The sequence below is a fragment of the Alosa alosa genome, chromosome 23 (genome assembly GCF_017589495.1).
Source record: "Alosa alosa isolate M-15738 ecotype Scorff River chromosome 23, AALO_Geno_1.1, whole genome shotgun sequence".
NCBI lineage: Eukaryota > Metazoa > Chordata > Actinopteri > Clupeiformes > Clupeidae > Alosa > Alosa alosa.
The window spans coordinates 26,018,039-26,035,191 of NC_063211.1; the positions used below are offsets into that span (position 1 = coordinate 26,018,039).

The following is a 17,153-nucleotide window of genomic DNA, read 5'->3' on the forward strand; positions in this document are numbered from 1 at the left end:
GTTAGTTGCAGCGCCCCTTTAGGTGGTGCCACCCCACAAATGAATGTCAATGGGCTGGGGTGGTGTGCCTCTGGGGTGGTGTGCCTCCCTCAGACCTCCTTGAGGCACAATGAATGGCAAGTTATTCCCCGAAAACTGCTTTCAGCTTCTTGGGGACCAAAGGCAGCCTAATGGAGCTACATGCCCATCAAGAAAAAACATAACAAAAACCTATATGACCGTGCTAGTTAGTCGTCACAATAATGACACTAAAAACACTCTGGGGATGTACATTATGCACATAAAGCTGTAGAAAAGCTTAATTTATTAAATATAATTATGAAATCTATTTACATTGAACATTTACAGTAGTAGCCATAAAAACAACCCTAATCATACGTACACACACAAAGAAACGAAAAATGAATAAAGAAATAAATGTCCATATGAACACGACTAAAATAAGGAGGTGGGTTGTTTTGTAATAGAGCTGTTTTCTCAGACTCTTAATGCACTTGAAGAAGAGGACACCAGGCCCAGGCACAGGTTTGCTTAGACTGGTGTGTAAGGTTAACCATGCACCTGAAGGAGAAGGTCAAAGGTCACATGGCAATGGTGCAGGGCTAACACAAAGAGCCACTGTACAGGGGTCTTTGCTTTTTCTACTATGCCAGGCCAGCAATCCGAAAAGTAACAACGATGCTCTGAATATGACTACACCCCCACTGCATGTTGACATGACAAACATGATTGTCACCTACCACCAAACAGGATATCTGATTATAAGACATTGAGGGGATGTGTCATTTTATGAACACTTGTTAATAATGTTGTCAACACACTCAAAGTCACTCTCTAGATTTTTGTATATTCTCTCTCTCCCTGTAGAGTACTTGAAGTTTTCAAGTTGGCTTGGTTGATGAGTTCAGTTGAGGATTTCATCTTTTTTCAAAACATTAAGTACCATCATAGCTCTTCGGCTTTCCAGTGTGCAAGTCTTTGACATTCTTTACAAGCTTTGCTCCAACGTACAAAAACCATAACAAGCGACTGAAAGATAGAATAGTATATGCCCATGCTCGGACACCAAACACTGTTTGACTCTGAAGATGCAACTTGGTGGATGAAAAACCTGCATATCTGTACTGGCATGTTGTATGATTTACTCATGACTAAGTTAGATAGTAACAGATGCAAAAAAGGACTTCACATCCCACAATACCACTGGAAAGTATCCATAATCTCCATGGTGAGGGACCTCCCCCATCTCAGGTAGTGCCACGCCCCTTTCCTGGGCTAGCCCAAAATAACAACAGCAGAAAATAGGGAGAGTTAGAAGGCTTTTGGGTGGCATTTTCTATGAGTGGCAAACAGTTTTCTTGCCTTATTTAGGACCATGAGATTTGCTATGATAGCAGAACCCCCAATGCACTCAGATGAAATACTCCTTATGGTCCATGGTGGACTTGTGGGGCTCCAGCTCAGTCCGATACGGATGCGGGGGGTGTGGAGGGTGGGGGTCCAGGCTGCCGCGGTGCTCCTTCTTTTCAGCCATGACGGGTGGGGGCGGAGGCCTCCGGTGCTGGTACAGAAAGCGGATGATTACCCCCATGGCGCAGAGGGTGGTGAACACCACCGCAGCCACCACACCTGCAAAAAACAAAAGAGCAGCAAATCCATCATCATCACCACACTGCAGAGTTGGCAAGTGATCAGATAGCAGTGTAAGTGGTGGTGAATAATGATACCTCTTTTGAAGCACTCAAAATCAATATTTTCAACCCCTTTGTTCCAAAATTTGAGGGGGCATCAGGGACAGGTAAAATTGGAATGGTGTGCTGAGGTGTCTGTAGGTCAGTGTCATGAGGATAAGCATAGAGACAAGTCTCCTTCAGCATAGCTGACCAGCATAGCATACCTCCAATGACTGCTGACTCATTGTGCTCCGTCTCCTTTAGGGGCTCTTTGCCTCGGCCTCCTTTCTCTGAGTGGTCTGGGAAGAAATGGGACCACAGAGAACATGGCACATTAAGAAATGCAAAAACAAAATGCATATATAAACATTCAAATTAGCTGGCATAAACAACTTCCATGTCATGCTATCACAGTCATCACCGATCATCAAAGGAAAATACTAATAAAAACAAAATGCCGACAAAAACAGAATTAAATTAGCCTGACTTGAGAGGCAATGCCCATATCATGTTATTAGTGTCATCACTGATCGATAGCCAGATCTTACAAGGGGAAAAAATGAAGGTTTCCAACATCTGGCGGCTGGGGCTTGAGAATGAGTGTCTGAGATTAAAGCAGCATTGGTTGACAGTGTTTTGTCAGTTTACTATGTGTATTCCAGTACTCATCAGTATTTTCACTCACAGTGCTTATGTCTGCTTAGTGACATCTTAAGCATACTGAGACAGTATAATGAGCCTGGCAGTTTGAAAATGATTATACAAAAGTTAAATATGCATTAACTTTGGTGTGATCTCAACAAGTAAAAAGAGTGTGAGAACCATGGTGAAAATGGGGACTACATGAGTGTGAGTATAAAACATGACAGCATTAAGAGTATTCCGAGATTTTAACGCAAATGTGTCCTCACGGTGGTGTCAAAGGGGGATTGAAGACACAGAGATGGAGTATGCATGAGGTATCTAGAGCCTGTAGGCATAGCCTTATTAGTATGTATTTTTTGTCACACTTCACGTCTACAATGTCAATGATTTTTTTTTTACCAGGCTGTGAACCCCCAGCATGAGTGTCTGAGACAGTCTATTGAATTTATGTCTCGTCCCTAAGACTAACCTTGATGAAATAGTGTGTATTTTGAAAATACATAGTCTTCCTCCACAAGGCACTTTTGTTTGGCTGCTTTTCAGTATTAGCTAAGTGAGTGTAACCGTGTCAATTTTGGTAACAGTGCGTGTGTGTTAGCCAGTGCCACTCTGAGGTCACTGTGGCTTCTGACCTGCAAGTGAGTGTGTTGTGGCCAGAGTGTTTGGAGTGGACAGAGAACTGCAGCTGGACTCAGACAGATGGCCGCTGATGCTGACCAACGAGCTTCTGTGACCCAGAGCCTCCTTCAGAGGGGCGACCTGATTGAACTGGACTGAGGACAGACAGCCAATGAAACCACTTAGTCCTGCTTCAACCACCTCTTCATCCATGATGTCACTTCCTGCAGTAGAAACAGTGGAGAAAAACATGATATTATGTAAGTAATCTTTCTAAAATGGTGAGTGTCCCATTAAGGCTTTGTCTTTAACACTTTCCAGAGTGTCTCACTGCTATTGCCTTAGTATTTGGATCCGATTTCATGTCCAAATGCAATTGTCAACATACATAAACACATTAGACACACTGAAGTTCCATTCAAAGCATGTCAGATGTTTCGTCTGTGCTTTTGACATGGACTAATGCCTTAGAGGTGGTGAACTCAATGTTGAATCTTTTCTAATTTCATTTAGGCAGCTGATAGGTGGAAACCAGAGGAGACAGAATCGATGTGTTCATCCCTCCCTCTCTTCCTCTCTCTCTTTACCTCCAACACTTTCATTCACTCTCACTCACCTGTGTTGCTTTATGACGAGCCAGTGTGGAGTATTCTGTTGAAGGCCTTATTGTTAATTTATCTGAAACATTCGCTCAAGTCCCTTGCCATGGCATGCCATCCCATCAGTCTGCAGATTAGAGGAAGAAGGGGTCTCCAAGGCAACGCCTGGCAAATCAATTTAGCCTTCACTCAACCTCTTCTGCTGTTCTACTGGCACTCCAAGAGAATGCCCCCACCCCCTTCTCCTAGTGTTAACTCTTGCCATCTCCTTTAAGTGAGGGGATGAGGAAAACAGCCTTATCCACATTAGGTTGAGAGAGGGAGAAAGGGAGAGGAGAGGAGAGGAGCGGAGAGAGAGTGCTGGAGAATATCTTTTCTTCATTAAAATTCATGGAGAATTATATTGCCAGAGGTCTGACAGATGTAAATCCTGGGTGATGAGATGAGAAGTGCCGAAGCGAGAACTGGCAACAGGTGGAGTTATATAGGCTGCCTGACTATCTCTCTCAGCCAGAGACACACACACACACACACACACACACACACACACACACACACACACACACACACACACACACACACACACACACACAGTCACACATACAGTCACTCACCAGAGAGTTTGCCGAGTGTCACACTCTTTAAAGGTCTCAGGGCAGACGCAGATGTGAGTGTGAAGATTTGTGTCAGGCCATCATCTATCTGAAAGGAGAGTTCCCCCACGAGGGGCACAGGCAGTTAGGCTTCAGCTAAGTGACCAATACGTCCCCACCAGCATAGGCTTTTATGGCTGCTTCCCTTCTGTTTGGATGTGAAAACAAGTGTCACTAATCTCAGGGCAAAAGTAGGTTAAGTTATCTCGCCAACACCACATTTTCCTCGTTTTGGGTAATTCATATGGATTTAGGGAACAGAATCAGCTTAAAATATATGTTAGCAAAAAAAAAAACAACTTGAAAAAGTAAATTATTTAAAAAGTGAACTTACTTGAACAAACACATCCTTTCCTTCACGACTCAGTCGGAGCCAGTGTAGCTGGCCGTTAGATAAACTTGGGGACCTGGGGCTCAGTGAGTCTGGCTCCTTATCCTCGTCTAGACGATACTTGATCTGCATACTTCCTAAGGGGACCATAGCGGCACTTTAGAGTTCACCCTCTCAGGATCAGCACACAACTTTTGCACTGAAGTGGAACATCATTTCCAGAGACGGCATTGAAAATGTTTTGCTCAGATACACTCTTGCTCTCTTGACATTGTACCTTGAAAAGGGTGAAAATATTCTCACTGCTCCTCCTGGCATACAGAAATAGCAGGCAGCCATTGGACACTTTTATCAGGCAACTAGATTTGGTATAACTTTTACATTTATTCTGATGGTATATGGTTATGTTATGGACAAAATAAACACACATATCGTCCCTTCCAATTGTTCAGACTATAACACTATGAAGTTCTGTGTCCTATGATGGACCACCAAATGAAAAGATAAAAAAGCCTTCAATTAAATCAATCCACTATTACATCTCTAAAAATAGATGTACTGTAGATGGGGCTGGCCAGAGTTACTTCAAATCACTCGGGCTGGTCTGCAGCATGTATCCAATCCAGACAGCTCAGGTGTGTGCTTGTCTGTGTGTGTGTGTGTGCATGTGTGATGTCTCGACCTGATTTGATTTATCCATCTGGACTCTACAAAGCCAGTAGTGTATGGTGGGTTGGGCTTCCTAAAAGTCTGAAAAGGGATGTGTGTGTGTGTGGTGGTTTCAGTACCGGCTCTGGTCAAGATGATGGCCACGTAGCGCCGTCCGAGCCCCTGCGCCACCAGGAGCAGCGCGGGCGCGTGTCTCGTCTGGAAACCCAGCGTCACGCTGTCCAGTGACTGACCCGTGACCCCAGCGTCCTCCTTGACGGGGGATATCTTGGAGTCCCTGTCCCGGATCCCTGACAGCGTCTCCTGGGAGGAGTAGGTGAGTGAGGAGCCTCCATCAAACGCCGTTGCCATCACTGAGAGAAGTGGGGGGTGCAGGAGGAAATTTATTATCTTGAGGCGGCAAGAACAAAAAAAAAAGAGATATCTATGCAAATGCAGACGGGCTAGCAGTCAAACCAGCGGAGACGCCAAACCCAAATCCCCCCACTTTTAATCATTCCCAGCGCAGAGGGCATTAGCATTTCACTGCCAGGCCCTAAATCATTTCTCACTCGATGTACAATCAACTTACAGCTCAATCTCCCGGACATTAACACTACTTTGTCTTTGTTCTTCCCCTCCTCCATCTAAAGTTTTATTTCATCTGGGAATGAATAACGGTGTGTCTGTGTGTGTGTTTAATGTGTATGAGTGTGTTTCTGCGTGTGTGGTGTGTGCATGTGTGTGTACGCCTGTACGTGTTTATGTGTGTGTGTGTGTGTGTGTGTGTGTGTGTGTGTGTGTGTGTGTGTGTATGTCTGTCTGAGTGCACAGTTTCCAAGAACTCCTTCTAAATCACATTCGGGGCCTGGCTAATGCTTAGCTCGTTAGATTGACAGGCGTAGGGGAGGGCTTGAGTCAGAACACCCACGCTAATGAAATTCAGTTTGGCAGACGGAGGCAGCGCCTCGCATCACAAGAGCACAGACACATTTAGCAACGTGGAATTGTGCAGTGTTCCCTTGTTCTTATGGATTACCATATCCATACAGACCCTGGAAAAGAAGAGAAAAAACTTCCCAGCATAGTTTGATCATCTGTGGTGATGTGGGAGTTCACTGTCAAACCATCTTCATTTGATTTATATATTTATATTTTGTGCAATTTTTTGGGGATATGCAGATTGATCTCCACAACACAGTTTTGGCAAGGCTCCTTCAAGTGTTTACAGTTCATGCGTACAGTATTATGTCTTACCCCGCTGTCTGTTTGCTAATCCGTCATATATTATTCATATTCACTTATTTAAGTGCATGAAGGCATACACAACAAGTGATGTAGTAAGTAGGAATTAAACTCCTACTAGATACTAAGATGCTGATGTAGGTTCCAACAATACAGCTTGTATATTGTGTATTCAATTCTCCAAAGCCAAAGCAGTTTCTCTGCTCTATATTATTCTCCTCTGCATTAGAGAGTGACTTTCATGCTTAGAATGGTGGAAGCATGCAAAAGTGGCAAAGCAGTGCATTCGTGTTAAGATATGTCAAATAACTGATTTACGTATTTACTTATATGTAAAATAATTAATGTACATGTGTAATAATTTGTAGAATGTTACATGTTTATACTAGCCTGGTTAGCGCCACCACTTCTCAATGAGACGTGGTCTGGGAACCAAACGTTAATTTTCTCGTATTTGAAAAAAATGCCCAGATCCGTTTATTGGGTGCCACAAATGTCTATCAAATGCGTCTGTGCATAGCTCATCATCGTCTTGCTTTCCCCCTTGTTCTGTGATTGGTCCCCTATCTCAGGCGAAAATTTGCTCCATGGTCTCCAGGCTGCCTTAGCAGCGTGAATCAAATCGCGCGCAAGGCAGCATGGGAACACCCAGGCTATGTTTATACATAAAAACTGTCAAGCCTGCATGGGTACAAACACATCACACACACACACACACACACACACACACACACACACACTCACCTGTGCTGCAGTGAGGGCCTCCAAAGGCTGTCTGTGAGCAGTCACACACGTAGCCATTCCTCTGCTCTACACACTTTCCGCCATGGTGACAGACACTGTCACCATTGCAGTAACCTGGGCAGGCAGGGGACACCCCTGGAGTGGTCTTGGCCCGCTCCTCAAGGTCAAGGGCCACGCCGTTCACGGTCAGAGCACGCAGGCAACCCTGAAAGCCCCCCTGTCGCGAGGCAGTCCCACCTGTTCACAAGAGAGGTCAGGTGTAGAGCTGCATTAATGTAAACCCCTCAGTACAAAAGAAAGACTAGTCATGTTGACGACCATTATGGATTGTATCTGATGGTAGTGACTCTTGGGGTTTTGTGGTGTATCTTAAAAAAAAAAAAAAAAATCATTCATAATGCAATATGATGGAATGAAAACAACAAATGGGCTTGTCGAGTTGTAAAGTTCTTTCTTATCGGCCTGTGAATGTGGAGAAGATACTGATGAGAGGTCATACAGACAAAGAATTTAATGTAAAGCATGCAATTTTAATCCACAGAATTTCTCTATTCCTCCTCACAGCCCTCTAGCTGGCCATTCTGTAATTTGCACAGTCCGACCTTAGTCCACCCCAGAGACTGTTAACATCCGACGAGCATGAGCACAACACCGTCTGAGTTCAGGAGTTCAACTTCACCTTCCCATCAAAGTGAATCTGCTTTAGCAGACATGACCAGCAGCACTCTGAGAGAACATCCATTTCTGCTGCAGGTGTTGTTTGGTTCGCTTAGTTCGGGCGTGTGCATATTTCTTTATCACAAACAACAGTTGAATCATTTCAAAAACTTCACAAAATGTGCGCCGATTATCTCCCTTGCACAGTCTGATCTCCAAGGCTTCGACACGATCAACAAAGAGATTTTTTTGAGTTGAGCGTACACTTAGATTCAGATGGTATAAAATCCTTCTGCTCACTTCTGCGTACTTTCCTATCTCGTTCAAAGCTCTCTGTGTGTGTGTGTGTGTGTGTGTGTGTGTGTGTGTGTGTGTGCGTGTACACAATTTCCCCAATCTCTTGAGCTCTTCTCATTCCCCCAACACTGAGCCTAGAAAGCAACTGAATTTCTATGACTGTAACTTCAATTGCTTTTGCCAGTAAGCTACAGTGCTTGGATGGCTTCTTTGGCTATTTGCTCCTCCAGACTATTTTTCAAATGAGCTCAGGAAATTCACAACTGTGGCTGAACTCCTATCCCAGACTTACATCCCATGGATACCATTCCACTTTGCACTCACACGGTAAACAAACTTTAACCACAGCGATTGAGAACTTTTTCCCCCGCAGACACTAGCCACTTGTTTTAGGAGTTTGTAGAAAGTGAGTAGGTGGGAGGGCGGAACGTAATGATCCAATAACACGCACTCCAAAAACAAGGCATGCTCCAGGGCCATGATTGATAAACATTAATTACATTTTGTGGCATCTTAATTTAGGAGTAGCATAGTCTAAAACACTGGGGAAATGAGTTGTGGGGGCTATCCAGGAAGAGACACTATTTCTCTCTCCAGGGTTCTGGTGCACATTTGTCACCAATAGTACATTGATCACTGTGAAGGGGTAGGCCATGAAAAACTACCCACTAGTCCATCGCCCGCAAATCAGATGATGTATTTGACTAGTTAGCTCTGTCACTTTGCTGATGTAATTACATGGGTGCAGCGCTGGACAGGTTTGAACATGTCTTATGTTTCAGGACACGACAGAGACAGCGTAACATAGCTTAGTCTGTTTGAATAAACTGGATTTTCAAGTAAAAATGTCAAAACATCCATACGTTTTTACTATGATCTACATTTTTGACATCCCAAAAGAGAGTTAGAGGGTTCTGACCACACTCCATTGTCAATGAGTGTGAACAGATGCAGAGGCTGGTGCTGGTGCTGTTGCTGTGTGGTAAGTTTGTGTTCCACCTGACGGCAGACACATTCCTGGCAGTCCAGCCTGCCTGTGGTCAACACTCAGACCACCTGTGCGCTAAACACAACTACTGACAGCTTTCTGGCACAAATGTGGGCTGCTCCACTTGGAAAACGGCATCTCCATGAATTGGGCTGCGGAAAACTAAGAACCCCCATTTTACCAGAGGGGTTTGTCTAGCCTGAAATAACTTTAGCTTGTTTGAGTCAGAACATTGCTCTGAAGCCAAGAGACATCAAAAGCAATCTTACAAGGACAGATTCACCAGAGGCTGGAAGAAAATAACTTAAAAGGGAACTTTGAAAGGGAACACAAGTTCAGCAATGCTAGAGGGTTCTAAGCGATTATAGATATCAGAGAGAGAGAGAGAGAGGTGTTCCTGATTCAAATGTAGTGTTGTCACAATACCAAAATTATGATGATGATGATGATATGATATGATGATAAGTATCTTGATACCAATACTGAAACGATACCACGGCAAATCATTAAACATCAGTACTAAGTAATAGATGACAGAAAAATGGAACTTAAAATTCTTTAAACTGATAACAAATGCAGCTTTTATTAAAAACTGATTAAAATAACATTCTTAAAGTATCGCTATTAAGAAAATTGCGGTAACACTTTCTGGTTTCGGTGCATTGTCCGACGATTCTTTACCATGGTTCTATGTGGTTCTAGGTAAGAGAGAGAGAGAGAGAGGGAGAGAGAGAGAGAGAGAGAGAGGTGCTCCTGGTTCGGATGGTTCTTTACCTACAAACAGCTGTCCACTGAGCTGCAGGAACAAGTTTCCCTCGGGTGGTGCGGCGACGCGACGCAGGGGTAGCTGGTCCACCTGCAGCAATGCCCCCTTCAGGTTGCGCTCCACGCGCACCTGATGCCACTGCCGGTCATTCAGGGCAACGGGGGAGCTGACAGTGAGTTGGACAGGGCCGTTGCCGAGGTCAAAGGTGAACGTTACAGAGGACGGAGCTGTGTGTGAGACAGGGATGGTTGGAAAAGAAGAAAAGGGAAGGAGAGATGGAAGAGAGAGATTAAGAAAGGCAGAAAGAAAGGAGGAGACTCAATGTAATCTTTAACAGCCCAAACATCCTTTTCCTGTAAGTTGTAGATCACAAACTCGAGATCTACCAAAGTAGCTTTAACTACGAGAAATACCGAAGTATTTTTTGGTTACAATAACATGATTTTTAGATGGTACAGTGCCTATTTCTTATTGAACTTTTGTCAACTTTCTGGTTCAAGCAATGCTAGAAAAGCAAAGCAACATAACCAACAGAAAGGTCAGCAAATCACTGCATGAACCATTCAAAGTGATTGATAGCAATTAAAGGGACACCAGGCAAGCCTGATGCTTTTTCTCTACGAAGCTCCCCCTAGCGTCTGTACGTGTCAATACACGTGCGAGCCCTCGCTCGGTCTGAAGCTCTTTTCCTTTTCTTTGCATCTTCCATCAAGGGTTTTCGCTGCTTCTTCGCCGGCTCTGCCATTATAACAGTCGCTAGCGTTTTGTTAGCCTGCCTCTGTGCTGGGGATGCAGGATGTAAACTGATCCAGCTTCTCGCGATGTCTGAGTCTGATGAGTCTTTGTGAGACTGAAGGTCGACGGGTAGGATACACCGAACTTGCAAGCGGGATATTCTTCCTACAGGTAGTAGGGGCGGGCGAGAGATTCTTCATTCGCCCTGTAATGAGTCATTTAACCATATACTGACTTACGAAGATGATTAATTAACACGAAAACGTTACCTGGTATCCCTTTAACGGCAACATGGAACATGACACGTCTATGTTCACGCTCATGTCCAGTCTGTCTGTGCGTTACACCTCATTTGATGAATAGCCACTCAGTGGTGCAGTCTGCTGACTTACAGCTTAACTCCAACCTGATGAAAGACTGGACCCCAAGATTCTCCAGGAAGACACCTGAGAGGGTGCTGGTCTTGAAATAGAAAAAAAGGTCAAGGGTTAGCTCCGCTTGGAGAGGAGGAAAGTGGAGGTAGGACGTCTCCTGGTAGAAGGATGCAGAGTTCCACAGGAATCCTATGTGAGAAGATGAGAGAAACATATCAGCTAAGCATGGATGTTTAGCTAGGCTGCTAGGACAACACATTGCTGCTTGCAGCTATATTAAAATAAAATGAAATGGTTGGAGGAGGTTGGTAATGTTTCTGTCAGTGTCCCATGTGATGAAAATAACTTACTGTTGCCGTAACAACGCAGTGGTCCAATTTTGAACACCACCTCAGAGCCAGTCCTGTTTGTGTCACCGATGGCAATTTCCCTTAGAGGCAAATGGTCTTTATAAGACAGCAGGCCAGTATCATTTACCCTGGTGAGAAAGTTGCAGGCACAAAGAGAGAAAGAGACACAGAGAGAGAGAGAGAGAAAAAAAAAGAAGGCAAAGTAGGTGTGTAGTGGGTGAGCACACAGACCAAAAGCTTTCATTGGGTACAGAGCCAGAGAAGAAATGCAGTGATCCAGATCCTGATGTGTTTACCGTCACTATGGCAATGTGTGACTCATGATTTCCAGACTGACGTACTGTACAGTAGGTACCATCAGTGGGATCTAAGCAGTTTCTCTGCATCTTTGAGTATCTCATACCCATTGTTTTGTTATTTGCATCTATAACTTGTGTTCCCTGTATACATGAAGATGCATAGCTTTAACAGGTTTGAGTAGGTGTTTTAAAATGTTTTTATATTTATCAGGGATGTAGCCCTCTTATGTTTTATAACACTGTTAAGAGACTGTTAAGAGAGTGAATTTTTAACTTGCATTGTATTTGGCATAATAGCTGCAGACAGTACTTTGGTAGCGAAATAACTATATAATTAGCACCATGATTTACAAATCATTCAACACCATTCAAATTTTGCACTTGAAAATAATCAGTACAATAGTCACTTCTTATGACACTGCAATTCATCAAGTTCATATTGATCCTGTGATTTGCATGAGCACACTTCTTATGAAATAATCAGAGACAGGTAGCTTTGTGTTTCAGTGTTTTTAAACTAGTCTCCAACATTGCCTGTCTAAATGTGATGAGGGGGTTGTGGAGTTGAGTTTACCATGTGTCACGGTCGGCATCACAGTTGCAGAAGTAGTTCATGTCCATGCAGTTCCCCTCCAGGCTGCAGGAACACTGCTGCACCCCAGGTAGGAAGCCCCCCCAGTACGTCCTTTTCACCCCATCCCGGTCCAGCCACCACGACAGGGGTGTGCCGTCTGACTCCAGCCAATCACAAGCCAAAATACAAAAAAGGTGGGAACTGTCAGTGCTTGGTATGGATACGTTGGCATCTAGTCATAATCGTGGTTACCGCCCCCAAATTGGTGGTTAAAACCCCAATGTAGGGGAAAGCGTTTGATTCGATTGAATGTAACGTAATGGAGGTGCACCTGCGTGAATAGGCCTACAGAAAACACCTTAACAAGATTAAATCTTTTAGCAAACATCAATAAAAGGCACAAGAAAAGTTTGGAATGAGTCATATGTGTGTCAGCAGGGTTAAGGATAACGTTATGTTCCCAAGTTTTGTGCGAGAACTATCTTGAGTGGACTCATTGTAGAACTGTCACAGACTAGCTAAGCTAAGCCTTATGCTATTAAGGTGCACCTTAATTTGTCTCACAGGAATGCGCATTCCATAGAATATCCATATGAATTGATACCAGACTTTATCGTCAACATCGGGAATTCAGGGGGAATTAGGTTGGTAGCATACATTGGGCAGTTAAGTAAAATTAATTTCTTTAAACCACTGTGTTCACAAACAAGCTGATCCCTATCTGAATTTGTTTGAAGTGTAAAAAGTGTAACTGCTAGCGATTTTCCCCATTGACTCAATGGTGTGCTGTTAGCATGCCTTCCCCCTTGTGGGGGGCAGTAACCTATGCCGATGGAAATGGAGAAACTTGAAGAACATTTAAACATCTTCATAGAAGGGCAATTCCATGGAAAATTATTTTTTTTGTAACATCCATAACGCCAATAAAATGTGATTGTATGGTATGATGTGAATGATTAAGATGTGAACAATTACATGAAATTTGAGCATTTGCTATTTTTGGCTAAAGAATGTACATGAAAAAATGCACAAAAAATGAATGTTGTCATTCACATCATACAAATGCAAAGGCATTTCACTGGCGTTATGGATGTGACAAAAAGTCAATTTTCCGTGGAATTGCCCAGAAGTAAAAATATGACCACAACAATCAGATTCTAGCATGAATATACACATATATGACTGTGTGTTAATATATAGATAATTTAAATAAAAGATAAGAGTCAAGAAAATAAAGCAAGCATCATGCAGAAAAATGACAGAAATACAAAGTCATTTTCCAAAAAACTACGGGTATAGGCTAGCAAGTGGGTGGTAATAAAGCAGTGTTGGATTTGTTTGTTATGCACTATGGGTCAGAAAACACTTCATACCTCATGCTGTTAACATGCGACAATGTGACATTTCTATAGGCTATTATATATCATCAGTTTCAAGAGACATGAAACAATGAAACCATTTTCGGGGGGAATGGAAACCTTCTGGTTGCATTCAGTGATTCAGTTTCAAGCCTCTCAAGACATTCATGATGTGGTATGCTTGGGTGAGAGTTTTTGATGAGACAGGGTCACCAGAGGTTGGATTTATATTGTCTGTATGAAACCGTTAAGAGTAACAGTGTAAGTAATAAAAGTAAGAAAGCCAAAAACCTGTCAAACATGGATATTCTCTGCAGTTTGACTGTGTGTAGAATCCATGTGATTCACCTGCAGAACTTTAATATGCTGAGAAAGATGTCACAAAAATGACACTGTAACTTTACGGCTTTAGGTTCCAATGATTGTAGAACAGCTAAAGGGCATTGTTAGGCACAGTGTGAAGCGGACCCCTGAACTTGGATGTCGGACCTCGGGTCGATGTTGTGGCCCCTGACATCCTGAGACCTCACAAAGGACTCGACTGCCTGGCTCCTGAAAAAGCTATTCAGTGTGAGAATAGAGTACACCTGGTCTCTCTACTCTTTAAAGTGGTGGGTGTTTCCCAACTGGTGTCCCGATAACGATTGTGACCCATTCTCGTGTCCCATTGAACTGGTACTCACGTTCTTACAGCATCTGTTTAAGCAGGGACGCTCCGCCTCCACACTCAAACTGTACCTGACGGCAATCTCAGCCTGTCACTCAGGTTGGTCTGGCGTGACACAGGGGGCTCAGCCTCTAGTGTTCCACTTTCTAAAGGGGTGGGCTGAGCCTTTGGCTACCCTGTACAGCCTCGATGCCCCTATGGGAGGTGGTGCTAAAAGCTTGTGTCATTCGCCCCTAAGCAATCTCGAGCTTAAGATATTGTCCCTAAAAACAGCGCTGTTGCTTGCTATTACATTGGTCAAGCATGTAAATAACCTCTGCCCAATTCTATAACCTGGACATTGCTTGCATGTCGGTTGCCTGCTCTGTGCCCTGGTCGACCTTTCTTATATAAAGTTCTTTCTTATGTGTTCTCCTTCAGAGAATTTGGGTCAACTTCATGACCTTACGTTTTCCAATGGCTTTGAATGCGATTCTGCTAATCATAATCAAAGAACGTAACTATCCGTTTTTAGAAGACGGAGTTTGTTTGTGTGAGAGAGACAGACTAATAGACGGACAAAGAGAGAGAATAAAAAGGTCAAGAGATAGCAAAGACTTCAGAATCTCCGCTCCTTGTTTTCACACCATGTTTCATGGCTGTTGTGACCTCTCACAACTGGCCCACTTTAACACCATCACTTCACAGAGCTACAATAACTTGTAGACATGCAGACCCACAATGACTCAAGTTTCTGTAAGAGGCAGGGTAAAAAGCAGGCCCTGGCAATAACAATCTATTCAAAACATGCTTTTTCCCATTTGAATCTGCCAAACACATTTTAAAGTGGCAGCATAATCTCTGTGATACAGGCTAGACAACATGCCTCCCCTGCTCTCTGAAAGACCCTGTCTCTGGGCGTCCTGAGCACTGTAATGCGAAGTCATGGTGTTGGACAGCCAAAACACGCTCCAAAAACACAAGCACCGGGGGAGCATGGAGAGTACCCCACGTGTGCACGAACATAAACACCCAGCTAGTTCTGCATTAGCCAGACGTAAACCCCTCCGTAAATCCCTCATCAGACGGAGCAGAACCGCACCCCTAGCAGCAGGTGGCCTGTGGTAACTATGGGCAGTGGTGTCAGAGGTATGTGTGTGTGTGTGTGTGTGTGTGTGTGTGTGTGTGTGTGTGTGTGTGTGTGTGTGTGTATGTGTATACAGTGCCGGCGATGAGAGTATGAGTGGGCATTTGTTGTGCCAGCTCAACAGGATGCGAGCTACTGCCAACTTGCCGGTCCTGCCGAGACAATCTGTTGACACAAGATGTCCGGCGATCCAGTTCACTTCGCTTTGTGTACCAACAATTTTGGACATGTTTGCTTCGGCGTTGTTTTGTGGAGGATTGATGAAATTTTACACGGCTCAGTGGCCAACTCGAAACCTGTTTGGCAGAGGGGCTTTCAGCAAATCTGGTGCTGCTTCTGATTAGTTCTTAAAGACAGGGCAGGTGTGTGTGTGTGTGTGTGTGTGTGTGTGTGTGTCCATGCGTGTGTCTGTGTGTAACCATGCTTGTTGTGTGTAGGGATTGTGTAGAACCTGAGAATCAGTGCAAGTCACGGACTACACAAGACTATTATTCCCGTTCTGGCCAGCCAAGTGCCATGCAGGTGAAGTGAGAACACAGGCTGTTAGCTCCAGCCTGATGACTCCACATAATCAACTCTGTCTGATATATTAGTGTCTCAGGCACAAATATATCATATGTAAACACATCCTGTTACACTCAATGGAGCATGTTTCCTTTCCCCCCAATTAACAGCGTATTAAAACAATCTGTTAGAATACTATTATCCCACACAAGTGTCAGATTCATTCTGCATTCAATGTATTTCAAAACATTTTGTGATGACATACACTATGTAAACTTTTCATGACACACAAATCAAGACCACAGAGCAACTAACATTGTCCCAGTGTTAACTCAGATATCAGGACTCACCCCAGGTGTTAAATAGGCGGGACTTCCTGCATTGGTAGATGACTTCCTGTTGGCAATGCAGGGAGGTGGTGACCAGGCTCTGTATGTGGCTTGGCGGGAGGCTGTAGTTCAAGGACCTAGTGTAAGGGTTCTCCAGCGTGGATCCCCGCACTCGGACGGGCCCCATTTGGTCATGGTTGACCACAGTCCAAACTTTGTCCTCTAAACATAGGAGAAATAAAGACACACACACACACACACACACACACACACACACACACAAAATGAGAGGGCCAAAAGAGCTGCTTTTGGGGAACGCCAGGAATAAAAACGATGCTCCAGCTTTCAAGTGCCTGGGCTGACCCTCCCCCGGTGAGAATGTGTGCGTGTGAATCTGGCTGGGAGATTACCTGCGTGATTGAGTGAAGCGCAAATACCTGATGAATATTAATTCAGGAACAAAAGGTCACCCAGCCTGCGCTTAGGAATGATGAGGGCCCTACCTCTCTGCTTCCCCCTCTCTCTCTCTATCTCTCTCCCTCCCTCCCTCCCTCTCTCTCTTTCCCTCTCTCTCTCCGTCCCTCTCCATGCAAATTCACCCTCTTCATTTACATACCTCCCTCCATCAGAGCACCAGCCCTCCTGTCCTGTACCCACTCCACCTTCTCTCTTCCCAAAAAAAGGGGATGGGTTGTCTGTTTGCCAAGGCCTGGGAAATTTGCATGGTCAACAGCCTGGTAATTGGGGTGAGCCTTGGTCAAACTTGGCTGGCTTGGTGGTACAGGCCGGCTCGAGGCACTGGTCTGTTTGGACATGTCCTGTACGTAAGCTCCAGCTAGCGCAGCAGATGCACAGCAGCTGTCTCTATCTGTAGGACATAGTCCCAACAGTTTCACTTTACTCCCCCAAACCAAATACTATGCTGATACATACTGCTGTATTTTAATACACAAATAGGCTCTGTTTGTATTCA

The 17,153-nt window shown here is 44.2% G+C and overlaps 1 protein-coding gene across 1 annotated transcript in view; it reads right to left on the bottom strand.

The window, feature by feature from the left end:
* Positions 1-268: 268 nt before the first annotated feature.
* The window catches only part of cntnap5l (contactin associated protein family member 5 like), an 88,343-nt gene continuing 71,458 nt past the window's right edge, over positions 269-17,153 (bottom strand). The window contains 12 exon segments of the mRNA XM_048234535.1: positions 269-1,629; positions 1,898-1,972; positions 2,951-3,160; positions 4,150-4,237; positions 4,523-4,656; positions 5,308-5,541; positions 7,157-7,393; positions 9,873-10,091; positions 10,992-11,162; positions 11,324-11,451; positions 12,197-12,353; positions 16,202-16,402. Coding sequence (XP_048090492.1) covers positions 1,412-1,629; positions 1,898-1,972; positions 2,951-3,160; positions 4,150-4,237; positions 4,523-4,656; positions 5,308-5,541; positions 7,157-7,393; positions 9,873-10,091; positions 10,992-11,162; positions 11,324-11,451; positions 12,197-12,353; positions 16,202-16,402 — 2,072 coding nt within the window. The 3' untranslated portion in view covers positions 269-1,411.